This window comes from Coregonus clupeaformis, unplaced genomic scaffold (genome assembly GCF_020615455.1).
Source record: "Coregonus clupeaformis isolate EN_2021a unplaced genomic scaffold, ASM2061545v1 scaf0062, whole genome shotgun sequence".
In the NCBI taxonomy this organism is placed as follows: domain Eukaryota; kingdom Metazoa; phylum Chordata; class Actinopteri; order Salmoniformes; family Salmonidae; genus Coregonus; species Coregonus clupeaformis.
Genome location: NW_025533517.1, coordinates 140,001 through 160,000, shown reverse-complemented (window position 1 = coordinate 160,000; position 20,000 = coordinate 140,001). Strand labels below are relative to the sequence as shown.

General features: G+C 53.3%; 1 protein-coding gene across 1 annotated transcript in view; it reads right to left on the bottom strand.

Annotated features, from left to right (window-relative positions):
• Window positions 1–20,000, bottom strand: part of nbas (NBAS subunit of NRZ tethering complex) — a gene marked incomplete at its 5' end in the record, with an annotated part of 175,661 nt that overhangs the window by 25,632 nt on the left and 130,029 nt on the right. Inside the window, one exon of the mRNA XM_045212901.1 lies at window positions 7,346–7,485. Coding sequence (XP_045068836.1) covers window positions 7,346–7,485 — 140 coding nt within the window. The remainder of the gene's footprint in view (window positions 1–7,345; window positions 7,486–20,000) is intronic.

Sequence of the window (20,000 nt, the reverse complement as noted above, 5' to 3'; positions counted from 1 at the left end):
CTCTCTCTCTCTGGTGCTGGCCTGCCTTCCCCTCCTCTCTCTCTCTCTGGTGCTGGCCTGCCTGCCCCTCCTCTCTCTCTCTCTCTCTGGTGCTGGCCTGCCTGCCCCTCCTCTCTCTCTCTCTCTCTGGTGCTGGCCTGCCTGCCCCTCCTCTCTCTCTCTGGTGCTGGCCAGCCTTCCCCTCCTCTCTCTCTCTCTCTCTGGTGCTGGCCAGCCTTCCCCTCCTCTCTCTCTCTCTCTCTGGTGCTGGCCAGCCTTCCCCTCCTCTCTCTCTCTCTCTCTGGTGCTGGCCTGCCTTCCCCCTCTCTCTCTCTCTCTCTCTGGTGCTGGCCTGCCTTCCCCTCCCCTCTCTCTCTGGTGCTGGCCTGCCTGCCCCTCCTCTCTCTCTCTCTGGTGCTGGCCTGCCTTCCCCTCCCCCTCTCTCTCTCTGGTGCTGGCCTGCCTTCCCCTCCTCTCTCTCTCTCTCTCTGGTGCTGGCCTGCCTTCCCCTCCTCTCTCTCTCTGGTGCTGGCCTGCCTTCCCCTCCTCTCTCTCTCTGGTGCTGGCCTGCCTTCCCCTCCTCTCTCTCTCTGGTGCTGGCCAGCCTTCCCCTCCTCTCTCTCTCTCTCTCTGGTGCTGGCCTGCCTTCCCCTCCTCTCTCTCTCTGGTGCTGGCCTGCCTTCCCCTCCTCTCTCTCTCTGGTGCTGGCCTGCCTGCCCCTCCTCTCTCTCTCTCTCTCTGGTGCTGGCCTGCCTGCCCCTCCTCTCTCTCTCTGGTGCTGGCCTGCCTGCCCCTCCTCTCTCTCTCTCTCTCTGGTGCTGGCCAGCCTTCCCCCTCTCTCTCTCTCTCTCTCTGGTGCTGGCCAGCCTTCCCCTCCTCTCTCTCTCTCTCTCTGGTGCTGGCCAGCCTTCCCCTCCTCTCTCTCTCTCTCTCTGGTGCTGGCCAGCCTTCCCCTCCTCTCTCTCTCTCTCTCTGGTGCTGGCCTGCCTGCCCCTCCTCTCTCTCTCTCTCTCTGGTGCTGGCCTGCCTGCCCCTCCTCTCTCTCTCTCTCTGGTGCTGGCCTGCCTGCCCCTCCTCTCTCTCTCTCTCTCTGGTGCTGGCCTGCCTGCCCCTCCTCTCTCTCTCTCTCTGGTGCTGGCCTACCTGCCCCTCCTCTCTCTCTCTGGTGCTGGCCAGCCTTCCCCTCCTCTCTCTCTCTCTCTCTGGTGCTGGCCTGCCTGCCCCTCCTCTCTCTCTCTCTCTCTGGTGCTGGCCTGCCTGCCCCTCCTCTCTCTCTCTCTCTGGTGCTGGCCTACCTGCCCCTCCTCTCTCTCTCTGGTGCTGGCCTGCCTGCCCCTCCTCTCTCTCTCTGGTGCTGGCCTGCCTGCCCCTCCTCTCTCTCTCTCTGGTGCTGGCCTGCCTGCCCCTCCTCTCTCTCTCTCTCTGGTGCTGGCCTGCCTGCCCCTCCTCTCTCTCTCTCTCTCTGGTGCTGGCCTGCCTGCCCCTCCTCTCTCTCTCTCTCTGGTGCTGGCCTACCTGCCCCTCCTCTCTCTCTCTGGTGCTGGCCAGCCTTCCCTCCCCCTCTCTCTCTCTCTCTGGTGCTGGCCTGCCTGCCCCTCCTCTCTCTCTCTCTCTCTGGTGCTGGCCTGCCTGCCCCTCCTCTCTCTCTCTCTCTGGTGCTGGCCTACCTGCCCCTCCTCTCTCTCTCTGGTGCTGGCCTGCCTGCCCCTCCTCTCTCTCTCTCGGTGCTGGCCTGCCTGCCCCTCCTCTCTCTCTCTCTGGTGCTGGCCTGCCTGCCCCTCCTCTCTCTCTCTCTCTGGTGCTGGCCTGCCTGCCCCTCCTCTCTCTCTCTCTCTGGTGCTGGCCTGCCTGCCCCTCCTCTCTCTCTCTCTGGTGCTGGCCTGCCTGCCCCTCCTCTCTCTCTCTCTCTGGTGCTGGCCTGCCTGCACCTCCTCTCTCTCTCTGGTGCTGGCCTGCCTGCCCCTCCTCTCTCTCTCTCTCTCTCTCTGGTGCTGGCCTGCCTGCCCCTCCTCTCTCTCTCTGGTGCTGGCCTGCCTGCCCCTCCTCTCTCTCTGGTGCTGGCCTGCCTGCCCCTCCTCTCTCTCTCTCTGGTGCTGGCCTACCTGCCCCTCCTCTCTCTCTCTCTGGTGCTGGCCTGCCTGCCCCTCCTCTCTCTCTCTCTCTGGTGCTGGCCTGCCTGCCCCTCCTCTCTCTCTCTGGTGCTGGCCTGCCTGCCCCTCCTCTCTCTCTGGTGCTGGCCTGCCTGCCCCTCCTCTCTCTCTCTCTGGTGCTGGCCTACCTGCCCCTCCTCTCTCTCTCTCTGGTGCTGGCCTACCTGCCCCTCCTCTCTCTCTCTGGTGCTGGCCTGCCTGCCCCTCCTCTCTCTCTCTGGTGCTGGCCTGCCTGCCCCTCCTCTCTCTCTCTCTGGTGCTGGCCTGCCTGCCCCTCCTCTCTCTCTCTCTGGTGCTGGCCTGCCTGCCCCTCCTCTCTCTCTCTCTGGTGCTGGCCTGCCTGCCCCCTCCTCTCTCTCTCTCTGGTGCTGGCCTGCCTGCCCCTCCTCTCTCTCTCTCTGGTGCTGGCCTGCCTGCCCCTCCTCTCTCTCTCTCTCTGGTGCTGGCCTGCCTGCCCCTCCTCTCTCTCTCTGGTGCTGGCCTGCCTGCCCCTCCCTCTCTCTCTCTCTCTCTCTGGTGCTGGCCTGCCTGCCCCTCCTCTCTCTCTGGTGCTGGCCTGCCTGCCCCCTCTCTCTCTCTCTGGTGCTGGCCTACCTGCCCCTCCTCTCTCTCTCTCTGGTGCTGGCCTACCTGCCCCTCCTCTCTCTCTCTCTGGTGCTGGCCTGCCTGCCCCTCCTCTCTCTCTCTCTCTCTCTGGTGCTGGCCTGCCTGCCCCTCCTCTCTCTCTCTCTGGTGCTGGCCTGCCTGCCCCTCCTCTCTCTCTCTCTGGTGCTGGCCTGCCTGCCCCTCCTCTCTCTCTCTGGTGCTGGCCTGCCTGCCCCTCCTCTCTCTCTCTCTCTCTGGTGCTGGCCTGCCTGCCCCTCCTCTCTCTCTCTGGTGCTGGCCTGCCTGCCCCTCCTCTCTCTCTCTCTGGTGCTGGCCTGCCTGCCCCTCCTCTCTCTCTCTCTGGTGCTGGCCTGCCTGCCCCTCCTCTCTCTCTCTGGTGCTGGCCTGCCTGCCCCTCCTCTCTCTCTCTCTCTGGTGCTGGCCTGCCTGCCCCTCCTCTCTCTCTGGTGCTGGCCTGCCTGCCCCTCCTCTCTCTCTCTCTGGTGCTGGCCTGCCTGCCCCTCCTCTCTCTCTCTGGTGCTGGCCTGCCTGCCCCTCCTCTCTCTCTCTGGTGCTGGCCTGCCTGCCCCTCCTCTCTCTCTCTCTCTGGTGCTGGCCTGCCTGCCCCTCCTCTCTCTCTCTCTGGTGCTGGCCTGCCTGCCCCTCCTCTCTCTCTCTCTCTCTGGTGCTGGCCTGCCTGCCCCTCCTCTCTCTCTCTGGTGCTGGCCTGCCTGCCCCTCCTCTCTCTCTCTGGTGCTGGCCTGCCTGCCCCTCCTCTCTCTCTCTGGTGCTGGCCTGCCTGCCCCCCCTCTCTCTCTCTCTGGTGCTGGCCTGCCTGCCCCTCCTCTCTCTCTCTGGTGCTGGCCTGCCTGCCCCTCCTCTCTCTCTCTCTGGTGCTGGCCTGCCTGCCCCTCCTCTCTCTCTCTCTGGTGCTGGCCTGCCTGCCCCTCCTCGGTCTGTTATGTGTAGAATATCCTAGCTTATTCATGGCACCAATTTCGCCGGGATACACTGGTATCTTCGGGCCAATCATGCGAGGTACTCTTCGTTGCTGGGTGTTTTTGTCTCATAATATGAAATGACAGGCTACAGGTATTGATTACCCCTTTTCAGACAAAATGGAATGTGCCCCCTTGAAAGCGCCTCGGCTATGGCATGTTTGTCTGTCTGATAGGGTAGGCTACACGAAACCTTCTCTGGAGACACGAACTTGCATTTTACTTGTCTTAAAAGGAATGCCGCTTCTGAAGTCCATCACTAGGCGACCAGAACTGTCAATCAAATAATCTCGAGCTGCCTGCTGCCTGAGGGTCTCTTAAAGAAGTACTTTAACAGTTTGTTAAATAACGTGACTTACCAAAGCATTTAGTAGATAGAAAACACATTTAGCTAACCCTACCATAAAAAAAAACACATCTAGATACCAGGCGGCGATACAACCAGTCAGGGAAGTGCTTTCGATGGTGTAAAAGTTCCTGAGGATCTGAGGGGCCACGGCAAATCTCGGGTCTCCTGAGGGGGAAGAGGCGTTGTCGTGCCGTCTTCACGACTGCGCTGGTGTGAGAGGACCATGCCAAGCCCTCAGTGATGTGGAAGCTCCTTGCCCATCTCCACTGTGGCCCTGTTGATGTGGACGGGGGTGTGCACCCCTCTATGTCCTGATCAGCTCAGCTCAGTCCACCATCAGCTCCTTGCCCATCTCCACTGTGGCCCTGTTGATGTGGACGGGGGTGTGCACCCCTCTATGTCCTGATCAGCTCAGCTCAGCCCGCCATCAGCTCCTTGGTTTTGCTGATGGTCAGGGAGAGATTGTTGTCCTGACACCACACCGCCAGGTCTCTGACCCCTTTTCCTGTAGGCATCGGTGATCAGTCCAACCATCGTCGTGGTGATGGAGTTGGTGAACAGGGAGTACAGGCGGGGACTACGCACGTGCCTGTTGTGGGTCAGCGTTGGCGGAGGTGTTGTTGCCTACCCTCACCGCCTGGGGGCGGCCCGTCAGGAAGTCCAGGATCCAGTTGTAGAGGGAGGGGTTCAGTCCCAGGGTCCTGAGCGTGGAGGGGACAACGGTGTTGAACGCTGAGCTGTAGTCAATGAACAGCATTCTCACAAAGGTATTGTGGAGTGCAATTGAGATTATGTCATCTGTGGATCTGTTGGGGCAGTATGGGAATTGGAGTGTCTGCAATAACCAGCCTTTCAAAGCACTTCATGACTACAGATGTGAGTGCTACGGGGCGATAGTCATTGTGGCATGAAGCCTTAAGAATTCTAGGGAACAAGAATGATGGTGGTGATATTTAGACGTGGGGATTACGGACTGGGTCAAGGAGAGGTTGATGTAGACAGAGAGTCCAGGGCCGATGAGTCCAAGTTGAAGCTGAAGTTAAGGGTAGTAATATGATCTTATGTTTGACGGTCATGAGAGATCGGAAACATTCTGTACAAAAAAATAAAAACGCTAAAAGAATAAAATAGCAAAGTTGTGTCTGAGCTCAGAAGACCTGGACCATACGGCCCTCCGCCATCACAACTACCAATCTCTTTCTGTACCTCTCTCTCTCTCTCTCTCTCTCTCTCTCTCTCTCTCTCTCTCTCTCTCTCTCTCTCTCTCCCTCCCTCTCTCTCCCCCTCCCTCTCTCTCCCTCTCTCTCTCCCTCCCCCTCTCTCTCTCTCTCTCACCCCCTCTCTCTCTCTCTCTCTCTCTCCTCCCCCTCTCTCTCTACAAAACAAACCACAATCAGTATCTTTACAGGTGACAAAACACAATACATCATCTGAGACATGTCTGTCTGCCTGTCCCTCTGCCTGCCGTCCCTCTGTCTGTCTGCCTGTCCCTCTGTATGTCTGCCCGTCCCTCTGTCTGTCTGCCTGCCCTTCCCTCTGTCTGCCCGTCCCTCTGTATGTCTGCCCGTCCCTCTGTCTGTCTGCCCGTCCCTCTGTATGTCTGCCCGTCCCTCTGTCTGTCTGCCCGTCCCTCTGTATGTCTGCCCGTCCCTCTGTCTGTCTGCCCGTCCCTCTGTCTGTCTGCCGTCCCTCTGTCTGTCTGCCCGTCCCCTCTGTATGTCTGCCCGTCCCTTCTGTCTGTCTGCCCGTCCCTCTGTATGTCTGCCCGTCCCTCTGTCTGTCTGCCCGTCCCTCTGTATGTCTGCCCATCCCTCTGTCTGTCTGCCCGTCCCTCTGTCTGTCTGCCGTCCCTCTGTCTGTCTGCCCGTCCCTCTGTATGTCTGCCCGTCCCTCTGTCTGTCTGCCCGTCCCTCTGTATGTCTGTCTGCCCGTCCCTCTGTATGTCTGTCTGCCTGTCCCTCTGTATGTCTGCCCGTCCCTCTGTCTGTCTGCCCGTCCCTCTGTCTGTCTGCCTGCCCTTCCCTCTGTCTGCCCGTCCCTCTGTCTGTCTGCCCGTCCCCTCTGTATGTCTGCCCGTCCCTCTGTCTGTCTGTCTGCCCGTCCCTCTGTCTGTCTGCCCGTCCCTCTGTCTGTCTGCCCGTCCCTCTGTCTGTCTGCCCGTCCCTCTGTCTGTCTGTCTGCCCGTCCCTCTGTATGTCTGCCCGTCCCTCTGTCTGTCTGCCCGTCCCTCTGTCTGTCTGCCGTCCCTCTGTCTGTCTGCCTGCCCGTCCCTCTGTCTGTCTGCCCGTCCCTCTGTATGTCTGCCCGTCCCTCTGTCTGCCCGTCCCTCTGTCTGTCTGCCCGTCCCTCTGTCTGCCCGTCCCTCTGTATGTCTGCCCGTCCCTCTGTCTGTCTGCCCGTCCCTCTGTATGTCTGTCTGCCCGTCCCTCTGTATGTCTGTCTGCCCGTCCCTCTGTCTGTCTACCTGCCCTTCCCTCTGTCTACCCGTCCCTCTGTCTGTCTGCCTGTCCCTCTGCCTGTCGTCCCTCTGTCTGTCTGCCCGTCCCTCTGTCTGTCTGCCCGTCCCTCTGTATGTCTGTCTGCCCGTTCCTCTGTATGTCTGTCTGCCCGTCCCTCTGTCTGTCTGCCCGTCCCTCTGTCTAACTGTGCCTCTGCCTGCCGTCCCTCTGTCTGTCTGCCTGTCCCTCTGCCTGCCGTCCCTCTGTCTGTCTGCCCGTCCCTCTGTCTGTCTGCCCGTCCCTCTGTCTGTCTGCCCGTCCCTCTGTCTGTCTGCCTGTCCCTCTGTATGTCTGTCTGCCCGTCCCTCTGTATGTCTGCCCGTCCCTCTGTATGTCTGTCTGCCCGTCCCTCTGTCTGTCTGCCTGCCCTTCCCTCTGTCTGCCCGTCCTTCTGTCTGTCTGCCCGTCCCTCTGTCTGTCTGCCCGTCCCTCTGTCTGTCTGCCCGTCCCTCTGTCTGTCTGCCCGTCCCTCTGTCTGTCTGCCCGTCCCTCTGTCTGTCTGCCCGTCCCTCTGTCTGTCTGCCCGTCCCTCTGTCTGTCTGCCCCTCCCTCTGTCTGCCTGCCCGTCCTTCTGTCTGTCTGCCTGCCCTTCCCTCTGTCTGCCCGTCCTTCTGTCTGTCTGCCCGTCCCTCTGTATGTCTGTCTATCTGTCTCCTTTCAGCCATGCTTGCACCAATCTTTTAAGGGGGAGTGAATGAGTGCAAACTTCGGGAGACGGGTAGAGAATCAGAATTGAGTTATGAGGAGCATTAGAGAGATGAAACAACAGATATCAAATACACTTACACTTCCTGTTTCATCATAGGAGGCCACGCCTGGAGGAGGAGCATCAGCTGCTGAAACTCCTCCCACTTCCTGCTGTCGCCTAGCAGCTGGAGGAAGAGACAATACCTCTTCTCCTCATTCTCTATGTCATCCATCTCCACCTGACAGAAAGAGAGAGGAGAGGGAGGGGAGCGAGAGAAAGAGAGAGAGAGGAGGGAGGCAGAGTGAGGATATCAAGTAATTCATTTCATCTGGGAGGTAGACAGGATATCAAGTAATTCATTTCATCTGGGAGGTAGACAGGATATCAAGTAATTCATTTCATCTGGGAGGTAGACAGGATATCAAGTAATTCATTTCATCTGGGAGGTAGACAGGATATCAAGTAATTCATTTCATCTGGGAGGTAGACAGGATATCAAGTAATTCATTTCATCTGGGAGGTAGACAGGATATCAAGTAATTCATTTCATCTGGGAGGTAGACAGGATATCAAGTAATTCATTTCATCTGGGAGGTAGACAGGATATCAAGTAATTCATTTCATCTGGGAGGTAGACAGGATATAAAGTAATTCATTTCATCTGGGAGGTAGACAGGATATCAAGTAATTCATTTCATCTGGGAGGTAGACAGGATATCAAGTAATTCATTTCATCTGGGAGGTAGACAGGATATCAAGTAATTCATTTCATCTGGGAGGTAGACAGGATATAAAGTAATTCATTTCATCTGGGAGGTAGACAGGATATAAAGTAATTCATTTAATCTGGGAGGTAGAGTCGTTCTCAGTGTGATTTAACAGTTCAGAGAACAGCTGATTTCTGCGGCGCTAAGACAGGGTCCTATCACACACTCACACACACACACACACACACACACACACACACACACACACACACACACACACACACACACACACACACACACACTATTAATATACTCACACCACACAGACAGACAGTCAGACTATATTAATATACTCACACCACAGAGACAGACAGACAGACAGTCAGATAAAGCAAGAGAATCCAACACTACACAAAGTAAAGTAGGTCACACACACACCTGAAACATTCAGTCATGGGCTTAAACACACACACACGCAGAAAATGTTTTCCATTTACAGCGCATGCTAATGAGGTGGTGCGTAATTAATGATCTGTCTGAGAGAGAGATTCTCCAAACAGATAGAAGCTACTCTGTTAATGATTTATGCATAGTCACTTTAACTCTACCCACATGTACATATAACCTCAACTAGCCGGTGCCCCCGGACATTGACTCTGCACCGGTACCCCCCTGTACAGTGAGGGAAAAAAGTATTTGATCCCCTGCTGATTTTGTACGTTTGCCCACTGACAAAGAAATGATCAGTCTATAATTTTAATGGTAGGTTTATTTGAACAGTGAAAGACAGAATAACAAAAAAATCCTGAAAAACGCATGTCAAAAATGTTATAAATTGATTTGCATTTTAATGAGGGAAATAAGTATTTGACCCCCTCTGAATCAGAAAGATTTCTGGCTCCCAGGTGTCTTTTATACAGGTAACGAGCTGAGATTAGGAGCACACTCTTAAAGGGAGTGCTCCTAATCTCAGTTTGTTACCTGTATAAAAGACACCTGTCCACAGAAGCAATCAATCAATCAGATTCCAAACTCTCCACCATGGCCAAGACCAAAGAGCTCTCCAAGGATGTCAGGGACAAGATTGTAGACCTACACAAGGCTGGAATGGGCTACAAGGCCATCGCCAAGCAGCTTGGTGAGAAGGTGACAACAGTTGGTGCGATTATTCGCAAATGGAAGAAACACAAAATAACTGTCAATCTCCCTCGGCCTGGGGCTCCATGCAAGATCTCACCTCGTGGAGTTGCAATGATCATGAGAACGGTGAGGAATCAGCCCAGAACTACACGGGAGGATCTTGTCAATATCTCAAGGCAGCTGGGAACATAGTCACCAAGAAAACAATTGGTAACACACTACGCTGTGAAGGACTGAAATCCTGCAGCGCCCGCAAGGTCCCCCTGCTCAAGAAAGCACATATACATGCCCGTCTGAAGTTTGCCAATGAACATCTGAATGATGCAGAGGAGAACTGGGTGAAAGTGTTGTGGTCAGATGAGACCAAAATGGAGCTCTTTGGCATCAACTCAACTCGCAGTGTTTGGAGGAGGGGAAATGCTGCCTATGACCCCAAGAACACCATCCCCACCGTCAAACATGGAGGTGGAAACATTATGCTTTGGGGGTGTTTTTCTGCTAAGGGGACAGGACAACTTCACTGCATCAAAGGGACGATGGACGGGGCCATGTACCATCAAATCTTGGGTGAGAACCTCCTTCCCTCAGCCTGGGCATTGAAAATGGGTCGTAGATGGGTATTCCCGCATGACAATGACCCAAAACACACGGCCAAGGCAACAAAGGAGTGGCTCAAGAAGAAGCACATTAAGGTCCTGGAGTGGCCTAGCCAGTCTCCAGATCTTAATCCCATAGAAAATCTGTGGAGGGAGCTGAAGGTTCGAGTTGCCAAACGTCAGCCTCGAAACCTTAATGACTTGGAGAAGATCTGCAAAGAGGAGTGGGACAAAATCCCTCCTGAGATGTGTGCAAACCTGGTGGCCAACTACAAGAAACGTCTGACCTCTGTGATTGCCAACAAGGGTTTTGCCACCAAGTACTAAGTCATGTTTTTCAGAGGGGTCAAATACTTATTTCCCTCATTAAAATGCAAATCAATTCATAACATTTTTGACATGCATTTTATTGGATTTTTTTGTTGTTATTCTGTCTCTCACTGTTCAAATAAACCTACCATTAAAATTATAGACTGATCATTTCTTTGTCAGTGGGCAAACGTACAAAATCAGCAGGGGATCAAATACTTTTTTCCCTCACCTCACTTTTTTACTTCTGCTCTTTTTTTCTCAACACTTTTTTGTTGTTGTTTTATTGTACTTTTTTATTAAAAAATAAATGCATTGTTGGTTAAGGGCTGTAAGTAAGCATTACACGGTAATGTCTGCACCTGTTGTATTCGGCGCATGTGGCAAATATAATTTGATTTGATGTTTGGAGGAAAAAGGGGGACGCTTGCAAGCCGAAGAACACCATCCCAACCGTGAAGCACGGGGGTGGCAGCATCATGCTGTGGGGGTGCTTTGCTGCAGGAGGAACTGGTGCACTTCACAAAATAGATGGCATCATGAGGAAGGAAAATTATGTGGATATATTGAAACAACATCTCAAGACATCAGTCAGGAAGTTAAAGCTTGGTCGCAAATGGGTCTTCCAAATGGACAATGACCCCAAGCATACTTCCAAAGTTGTGGCAAAATGGCTTAAGGACAACAAAGTCAAGGTATTGGAGTGGCCATCACAAATCCCTGACCTCAATCCTATAGAACATTTGTGGGCAGAACTGAATAAGCGTGTGCGAGCAAGGAGGCCTACAAACCTGACTCAGTTACACCAGCTCTGTCAGGAGGAATGGACCAAAATTCACCCAACTTATTGTGGGAAGCTTGTGGAAGGCTACCCGAAACGTTTGACACAAGTTAAACAATTTAAAGGCAATGCTACCAAATACTAATTGAGTGTATGTAAACTTCTGACCCACTGGGAATGTGATGAAAGAAATAAAAGCTGAAATAAATCATTCTCTCTACTATTATTCTGACATTTCACATTCTTAAAATAAAGTGGTGATCCTAACTGACCTAAAACAGGGAATTTGTACTCGGATTAAATGTCAGGAATTGTGAAAAACTGAGTTGAAATATATTTGGCTAAGGTGTATGTAAACTTCCGACTTCAACTGTATATTGTTTATTTCACTTTTGTTTATTATCTATTTCACTTGCTTTGGCAATGTTAACATACGTTTCCCCACCCTGGGGGTGAAGGAGACTAGATAATGGAAGGGTTAGAAGGGGAAGAGAGGAGAGGTAGAATGATCTCCTCCCACAGGTTTTGAATAATGCAAAAGCCTGCAGAGATTTAGAGAGAGAGACAGAGGAGGAGAGAGACTGGCGGACATTTAAAACAGCCAATGTGTCATGCAACAAGATCAGGGGTCATTGCAGTGACGCGGCCAATCAGCTTTATTTATACAGCTGGGCTCCGCCCCTCCTGACTGACTGAGGATAGAATACTGAGTCATCAGGTCTTCACTGGAGGAGAGAGAGAGGAGAGGGGGGAGGGGAGGGGAGGAGAGGAGAGAGGAGGAAGGAGAGGAGGGAGGAGAGGAGTGAGGAAGGAGAGAGGAGGAGGGAGGAGAGAGAGGAGAGGAGAGAGGAGAAGAGGAATGGAGGAGGGGAGAGGAGAGGAGGGAGGAGGGGAGGGAGGAGGAGAGGAGGGAGGAGGGAGGAGAGAAAAGGGGGAGGAGGAGAATGAGGCTGAGAGGAGGGTCAAAGGGACATGGAGAGAATAAGGAAGAAAGTTGTGAGTTTGTGTTATCGCGACACAAATGGGTTTAATATTCAAATATTAAGGCTGGATATGAGTCTCTTTAATAGTAATGACATCGTGGACGTGTAAAGCTGCAGGTGATGTTCTGTTATGATCTCTCTCTCCCTCCCTCCCCCTCCCTCCACTCTCTCTCTCTCCCTCCCTCCCCCTCCCTCCACTCTCTCTCTCTCCCTCCCTCCCCCTCCCTCCACTCTCTCTCTCTCCCTCCCTCCCCCTCCCTCCACTCTCCCTCCATCACCCCGCCCTCCCTCCCCCTCCCTCCACTCTCCCTCCATCTCCCCGCCCTCCCCCTCCCTCCACTCTCTCTCCATCTCCCTCTCTCCCTCCCTCCCCCTCCCTCCACTCTCTCTCCCTCCCCCTCTCTCCATCTCCCTCTCTCCCTCCCCTCCCCACCCTCTCTCCCTCCCTCCCCCTCCCTCCACTCTCTCTCCATCTCCCTCTCTCCCTCCCCCTCTCTCCATCTCCCTCTCTCTCTCCCCTCTCTCTCCATCTCCCCTCTCTCCCTCCCCCTCCCCTCTCTCCATCTCCCTCCCTCCCCCTCCCTCCATCTCCCTCCCTCTCCATCTCCCCTCTCTCCCTCCCTCCCCCTCCCTCCACTCTCTCCCTCCCCCCTCTCTCCATCTCCCTCTCTCCCTCCCCCCTCCCTCCTCTCTCTCTCCCTCCCCACCCTCTCTCCCTCCCTCCCCCTCCCTCCACTCTCTCTCCATCTCCCTCTCTCCCTCCCCCTCTCTCCATCCCCCTCTCTCCCTCCACTCTCTCTCCATCTCCCCTCTCTCCCTCCCCCTCTCTCCCTCTCCCCCTCCATCTCCCTCCATCTCCCTCCATCTCTCTCCATCTCCCTCCATCTCTCTCCATCTCTCTCCATCTCCCTCCATCTCTCTCCATCTCCCTCCCTCCACTAACTATTACTATGGTGTCCCCCCACCACCCCACTAACTATTACTATGGTGTTCCCCCCCCCACCCCACTAACTATTACTATGGTGTCCCCCCCCACCACCCCACTAACTATTACTATGGTGTTCCCCCCCACCCCACTAACTATTACTATGGTGTCCCCCCCACCCCCACTAACTATTACTATGGTGTCCCCCCCCACCCCACTAACTATTACTATGGTGTCCCCCCACCCCACTAACTATTACTATGGTGTCCCTCCCCCCACCCCACTAACTATTACTATGGTGTTCCCCCCACCACCCCACTAACTATTACTATGGTGTCCGCCCCCCACTAACTATTACTATGGTGTCCCCCCCACCACCCCACTCAACTATTACTATGGTGTCCCCCCACCCCACTAACTATTACTATGGTGTGTCCCCCCCCACCCCACTAACTATTACTATGGTGTTCCCCCCCCACCACCCTCACTAACTATTACTATGGTGTTCCCCCCCACCCCACTAACTATTACTATGGTGTGTCCCCCCACCCCACTAACTATTACTATGGTGTCCCCCCCACCCCACTAACTATTACTATGGTGTCCCCCCCCACCACCCCCCACTAACTATTACTATGGTGTCCCCCCCCACCACCCCACTAACTATTACTATGGTGTTCCCCCCACCCCACTAACTATTACTATGGTGTCCCCCACTAACTATTACTATGGTGTCCCCCCACCACCCCCACTAACTATTACTATGGTGTTCCCCCCCACCCCACTAACTATTACTATGGTGTCCCCCCACTAACTATTACTATGGTGTCCCCCCACCACCCCACTAACTATTACTATGGTGTCCGCCCCCACTAACTATTACTATGGTGTCCCCCCACTAACTATTACTATGGTGTCCCCCCCCACCCCACTAACTATTACTATGGTGTGTCCCCCCCACCCCACTAACTATTACTATGGTTGTGTCCCCCCCACCCCACTAACTATTACTATGGTGTCCCCCCACCCCACTAACTATTACTATGGTGTCCCCCACTAACTATTACTATGGTGTCCCCCCACTAACTATTACTATGGTGTCCCCCCCACCACCCCACTAACTATTCACTATGGTGTTCCCCCCCACCCCACTAACTATTACTATGGTGTCCCCCCCACTAACTATTACTATGGTGTCCCCCCACCACCCCACTAACTATTACTATGGTTGTCCCCCCCCACTAACTATTACTATGGTCTCCCCCCCACTAACTATTACTATGGTGTCCCCCCACCCCACTAACTATTACTATGGTGTGTCCCCCCACCCCACTAACTATTACTATGGTGTGTCCCCCCCACCCCACTAACTATTACTATGGTGTCTCCCCACCCCACTAACTATTACTATGGTGTCCCCCCACTAACTATTACTATGGTGTTCCCACCCCCACTAACTATTACTATGGTGCCCCCCCACCACTAACTATTACTATGGTGTTCCCCCCCACCCCACTAACTATTACTATGGTGTCGTCGTCCCCCCACTAACTATTACTATGGTGTCCCCCCACCACCCCACTAACTATTACTATGGTGTCGTCCCCCCACTAACTATTACTATGGTGTTCCCCCACTAACTATTACTATGGTGTCCCCCACCCCCCACCCCACTAACTATTACTATGGTGTCCCCCCCACCACCACCCCACTAACTATTACTATGGTGTCCCCCCCACCCCCACTAACTATTCCTATGGTGTCCCCCCCCACCCCACTAACTATTACTATGGTGTCCCCCCCCACCCCACTAACTATTCCTATGGTGTTCCCCCCACCACCCCACTAACTATTACTATGGTGTGTCCCCCCCACCCCACTAACTATTACTATGGTGTCCCCCCCAACTATTACTATGGTGTCCCCCCACCCCACTAACTATTACTATGGTGTCCCCCCACCCCACTAACTATTACTATGGTGTCCCCCCACCCCACTAACTATTCCTATGGTGTCCCCCCCACCACGCCTCTCCTCAGACAGACAGGACTGACATTTAATTGTCCCTCTGTTTATGACTGATAATCCTCTATGAAGTCACAAAATCTCACTGTCCGTCCCTCCGTCTCTCCATCCCTCCATCCCTCCGTCTCTCCGTCCCTCCATCCCTCCGTCCCTCCGTCTCTCCGTCCCTCCATCCCTCCGTCCCTCCGTCTCCCCCACTGCCCAAATGTCAATATTTGAATTGGACTCATTAATACTCAACATCAGGGGTCTGTGTGGCATGACCAGCCTACACTACTATGGCAGAGCTGTACTGATTAGTTTGGGGACTGGAGGGCAGAGAGGGAAAACCTAAGCCTCCTCTTTTCTCCTCATCTGTCTCTCCCTATAACCTCCTCATCTGTCTCTCCCTATAACCTCCTCATCTGTCTCTCCCTATAACCTCCTCATCTGTCTCTCCCTATAACCTCCTCATCTGTCTCTCCCTATAACCTCCTCATCTGTCTCTCCCTATAACCTCCTCATCTGTCTCTCCCTATAACCTCCTCATCTGTCTCTCCCTATAACCTCCTCATCTGTCTCTCCCTCATAACCTCCTCATCTGTCTCTCCCTATAACCTCCTCATCTGTCTCTCCCTATAACCTCCTCATCTGTCTCTCCCTATAACCTCCTCATCTGTCTCTCCATAACCTCCTCATCTGTCTCTCCCTATAACCTCTCATCTGTCTCTCCCTATAACCTCCTCATCTGTCTCTCCCTATAACCTCCTCATCTGTCTCTCCCTATAACCTCCTCATCTGTCTCTCCCTATAACCTCCTCATCTGTCTCTCCCTATAACCTCCTCATCTGTCTCTCCCTATAACCTCCTCATCTGTCTCTCCCTATAACCTCCTCATCTGTCTCTCCCTATAACCTCCTCATCTGTCTCTCCCTATAACCTCCTCATCTGTCTCTCCCTATAACCTCCTCATCTGTCTCTCCCTATAACCATCCTCATTTTCCACTCTGCTCATCTCTCTCTTTCTCTCAACCTTTTCATCTCTCCACACAGAGGGCAAGAAGAGGGCAGATCAGAAGGATGCCAACATGCCTCCCTCTACCCCTCTACCCCAGCCCCGTCCCTCTACCCCAGCCCTGTCCCTCTACCCCAGCCCTGTCCCTCTACCCCTCTACCCCAGCCCTGTCCCTCTACCCCAGCCCTGTCCCTCTACCCCAGCCCTGTCCCTCTACCCCCAGCCCTGTCCCTCTACCCCAGCCCTGTCCCTCTACTCCAGCCCTGTCCCTCTACCCCTCTACCCCAGCCCTGTCCCTCTATCCCAGCCCTGTCCCCCTACCCCTCTACCCCAGCCCTGTCCCTCTACCCCAGCCCTGTCCCTCTACCCCAGCCCTGTCCCTCTACCCCCAGCCCTGTCCCTCTACCCCAGCCCTGTCCCTCTACCCCAGCCCTGTCCCTCTACCCCAGCCCTGTCCCTCTACCCCTCTACCCCAGCCCTGTCCCTCTACCCCAGCCCCGTCCCTCTACCCCAGCCCCATCCCTCTACCCCAGCCCTGTCCCTCTACCCCAGCCCTGTCCCTCTACCCCTCTACCCCAGCCCTGTCCCTCTACCCCAGCCCTGTCCCTCTACCCCAGCCCTGCCCCTCTACCCCAGCCCTGTCCCTCTACCCCAGCCCTGTCTCTCTACCCCTCTACCCCAGCCCTGTCCCTCTACCCCAGCCCGTCCCTCTACCCCAGCCCTGTCCCTCTACCCCAGCCTTGTCCCTCTACCCCAGCCCTGTCCCTCTACCCCTCTACCCCAGCCCTGTCCCTCTACCCCAGCCCTGCCCCTCTACCCCAGCCCTGTCCCTCTACCCCAGCCCTGTCCCTTTACCCCTCTACCCCAGCCCTGTCCCTCTACCCCAGCCCTGTCCCTCTACCCCTCTACCCCAGCCCTGTACCTCTACCCCAGCCCGTCCCTCTACCCCAGCCCTGTCCCTCTACCCCTCTACCCCAGCCCCTCTACCCCTCTACCCCAGCCCCGTCCCTCTACCCCAGCCCTGCCCCTGTGCCCCCTGTCTCCCCAGCAGTAATCAGAGCAGGAAGGTCATGAGGGAATGGGACATCTCTCTCCAATCACACACTCTAGGAAGATGAAACAAACACCCAGGGAAAAGGAAGATACGTCCATGTTCAGGTGAGTATGACTGTAGGGAGAAAGCAGTCTATTGCAATACTTCATATGAGAGTGGTTCACACTCAGTATTGCTTTTACAAAGATTCAGGAAGTGATTTAGTAGATCTGGGGCTGACTGTACATGTATGTGTGTGCTCTTCTAAAGTAGGCCAAACGTCAGGAGTGTTCCCAATCAGCAAACAAGTGCAAGCCCACACCCCTGTCTACACACCAACAGAACAGCTGCCTACGGTGATGACAGAAGTAAAATAAAATAACAGTAGGGAGGCTATATACAGGGGGTACCGGTGCAGAGTCAATGTGCGGGGGCACCGGCTAGTTGAGGTACAGTGGGGGAAAAAAGTATTTAGTCAGCCACCAATTGTGCAAGTTCTCCCACTTAAAAAGATGAGAGAGGCCTGTAATTTTCATCATAGGTACACGTCAACTATGACAGACAAAATGAGAAAATTTTCAAAATCTCACAATACATGGCCCCATTCATTCTTTCCTTTACACGGATCAGTCGTCCTGGTCCCTTTGCAGAAAAACAGCCCCAAAGCATGATGTTTCCACCCCCATGCTTCACAGTAGGTATGGCATTCTTTGTCCTCCAAACACGACGAGTTGAGTTTTTACCAAAAAGTTATATTTTGGTTTCATCTGACCATATGACATTCTCCCAATCCTCTTCTGGATCATCCAAATGCACTCTAGCAAACTTCAGACGGGCCTGGACATGTACTGGCTTAAGCAGGGGGACACGTCTGGCACTGCAGGATTTGAGTCTCTGGCGGCGTAGTGTGTTACTGATGGTAGGCTTTGTTACTTTGGTCCCAGCTCTCTGCAGGTCATTCACTAGGTACCCCCGTGTGGTTCTGGGATTTTGCTCACCGTTCTTGTCCGATCATTTTGACCCCACGGGGTGAGATCTTGCGTGGAGCCCCAGATCGAGGGAGATTATCAGTGGTCTTGTATGTCTTCCATTTCCTAATAATTGCTCCTACAGTTGATTTCTTCAAACCAAGCTGCTTACCTATTGCAGATTCAGTCTTCCCAGCCTGGTGCAGGTCTACAATTTTGTTTCTGGTGTCCTTTGACAGCTCTTTGGTCTTGGCCATAGTGGAGTTTGGAGTGTGACTGTTTGAGGTTGTGGACAGGTGTCTTTTATACTGATAACAAGTTCAAACAGGTGCCATTAATACAGGTAACGAGTGGAGGACAGAGGAGCCTCTTAAAGAAGAAGTTACAGGTTTGTGAGAGCCAGAAATCTTGCTTGTTTGTAGGTGACCAAATACTTATTTTCCACCATCATTTGCAAATAAATTCATAAAAAATCCTACAATGTGATTTTCTGGAGAAAAAAATTCTCAATTTGTCTGTCATAGTTGACGTGTACCTATGATGAAGATTACAGGCCTCTCTCATCTTTTTAAGTGGGAGAACTTGGACAATTGGTGGCTGACTAAATACTTTTTTCCCCCACTGTAGTTGAGGTAATATGTACATGTGGGGAGAGTTAAAGTGACTATGCATAAATAATTAACAGAGTAGGAGCAGCGTAAAAAGATGAGGTGGGGGGTGGGGGTGGGGGTGGGGGGGCAGTGCACATAGTCCGGGTAGCCATGATTAGCTGTTCAGGAGTCTTATGGCTTGGGGGTAGAAGCTGTTGAGAAGTCTTTTGGACCTAGACTTGGCACTCCGGTACCACTTGCCGTGCGGTAGCAGAGAGAACAGTCTATGACTAGGGTGGCTGGACTCTGACAATTTTGAGGGCCTTCCTCTGACACCGCCTGGTATAGAGGTCCTGGATGGCAGGAAGCTTGGCCCCAGTGATGTACTGGGCCGTACGCATTACCATCTGTAGTGCCTTGCGGTCGGAGGCCGAGCAGTTGCCATACCAGGCGGTGATGCAACCAGTCAGGATGCTCTCGATGGTGCAGCTGTATAACTTTTTGAGGATCTGAGGACCCATGCCAAATCTTTTCAGTCTCCTGAGGGGGAATAGGCTTTGTCGTGCCCTCTTCACGACTGTCTTGGTGTGTTTGGACCATGATAGTTCGTTGGTGATGTGGACACCAAGGAACTTGAAGCTCTCAACCTGTTCCACTACAGCCCCGTCGATGAGAATGGGGACGTGCTCAGTCCTCTTTTTTTTCCTGTAGTCCACAATCATCTCCTTTGTCTTGGTCACGTTAAGGGAGAGGTTGTTATTATTGCTGTCTGCCTCCTGGGTGTGTGTGTGTTAAGGCTGACTCCCTTTAGTCGACCGGTCGATTGTTTGGTTGATAGGCTGTTGGTCGACAGAGATTGTTTTTGTTGAACGGTCGAAAATAGATCAATTTTTCATGGCATACGAGACACCCGTCTGATTCGCGCCTGTCTCAGTGGACTACTCTATTAAGGATGTCCGTCACTAAGACAGGCATCGGCAACAGGCTGGCGTGCGAGGGTAATAATGTGAAGAAAAAGTCAAAACAACATTTTAAGATAAACGTTCTAATCTGTTACATCAGATTAATTGCTTTTTAGCAGTTTATTTTTAATGTATCCGAGGTCTACTGGTTGGATGAAATTAGGATCTATCGTCCCACAACAGTCCCAGAGTCTGTTTGGGCTGTTTCTTTCTCCACAACCTGCCCAATAGAATAGGTCAACTTTTCTACTATGGGGGATAGTAGATTGACACAGGCGGTGCGTCCATAAGGCTAGGGGAAGCTAAGCTTTCCTTTAGTAAATTGAATTAAATTGCCAAAATGATATAGCCTAATTAGCCTACTCCGGTCTGTACAGAAATAAATAAAGTCATTCAAAGTAGGCTGCTCTTTTGATCTTTTACTTAACACTTATTTGTCTTAAAACTGCATTGTTGGTTAAGGGCTTGTAAGTAAGCGTTTCACAGTAAGGTCTACACCTGTTGTATTCGGCACATGTGGCAAATACAATTTGATTTGATTGATTTGATTACTAAAGCATGATTTGGCCACAGAGGATCATTACAGCTTCCCCTTTAAATCGCGCAGTCGAAAGGAAAGGCAGCACGTGATTGATGATAGTTGAGTTGTGACAGTAGAGGCAAAGCCAAGCATATCACAACATTTACAATCGCAGATGGTTACTGCTGTAAAGAGAAGACTATGAAAACACTAATCTGTC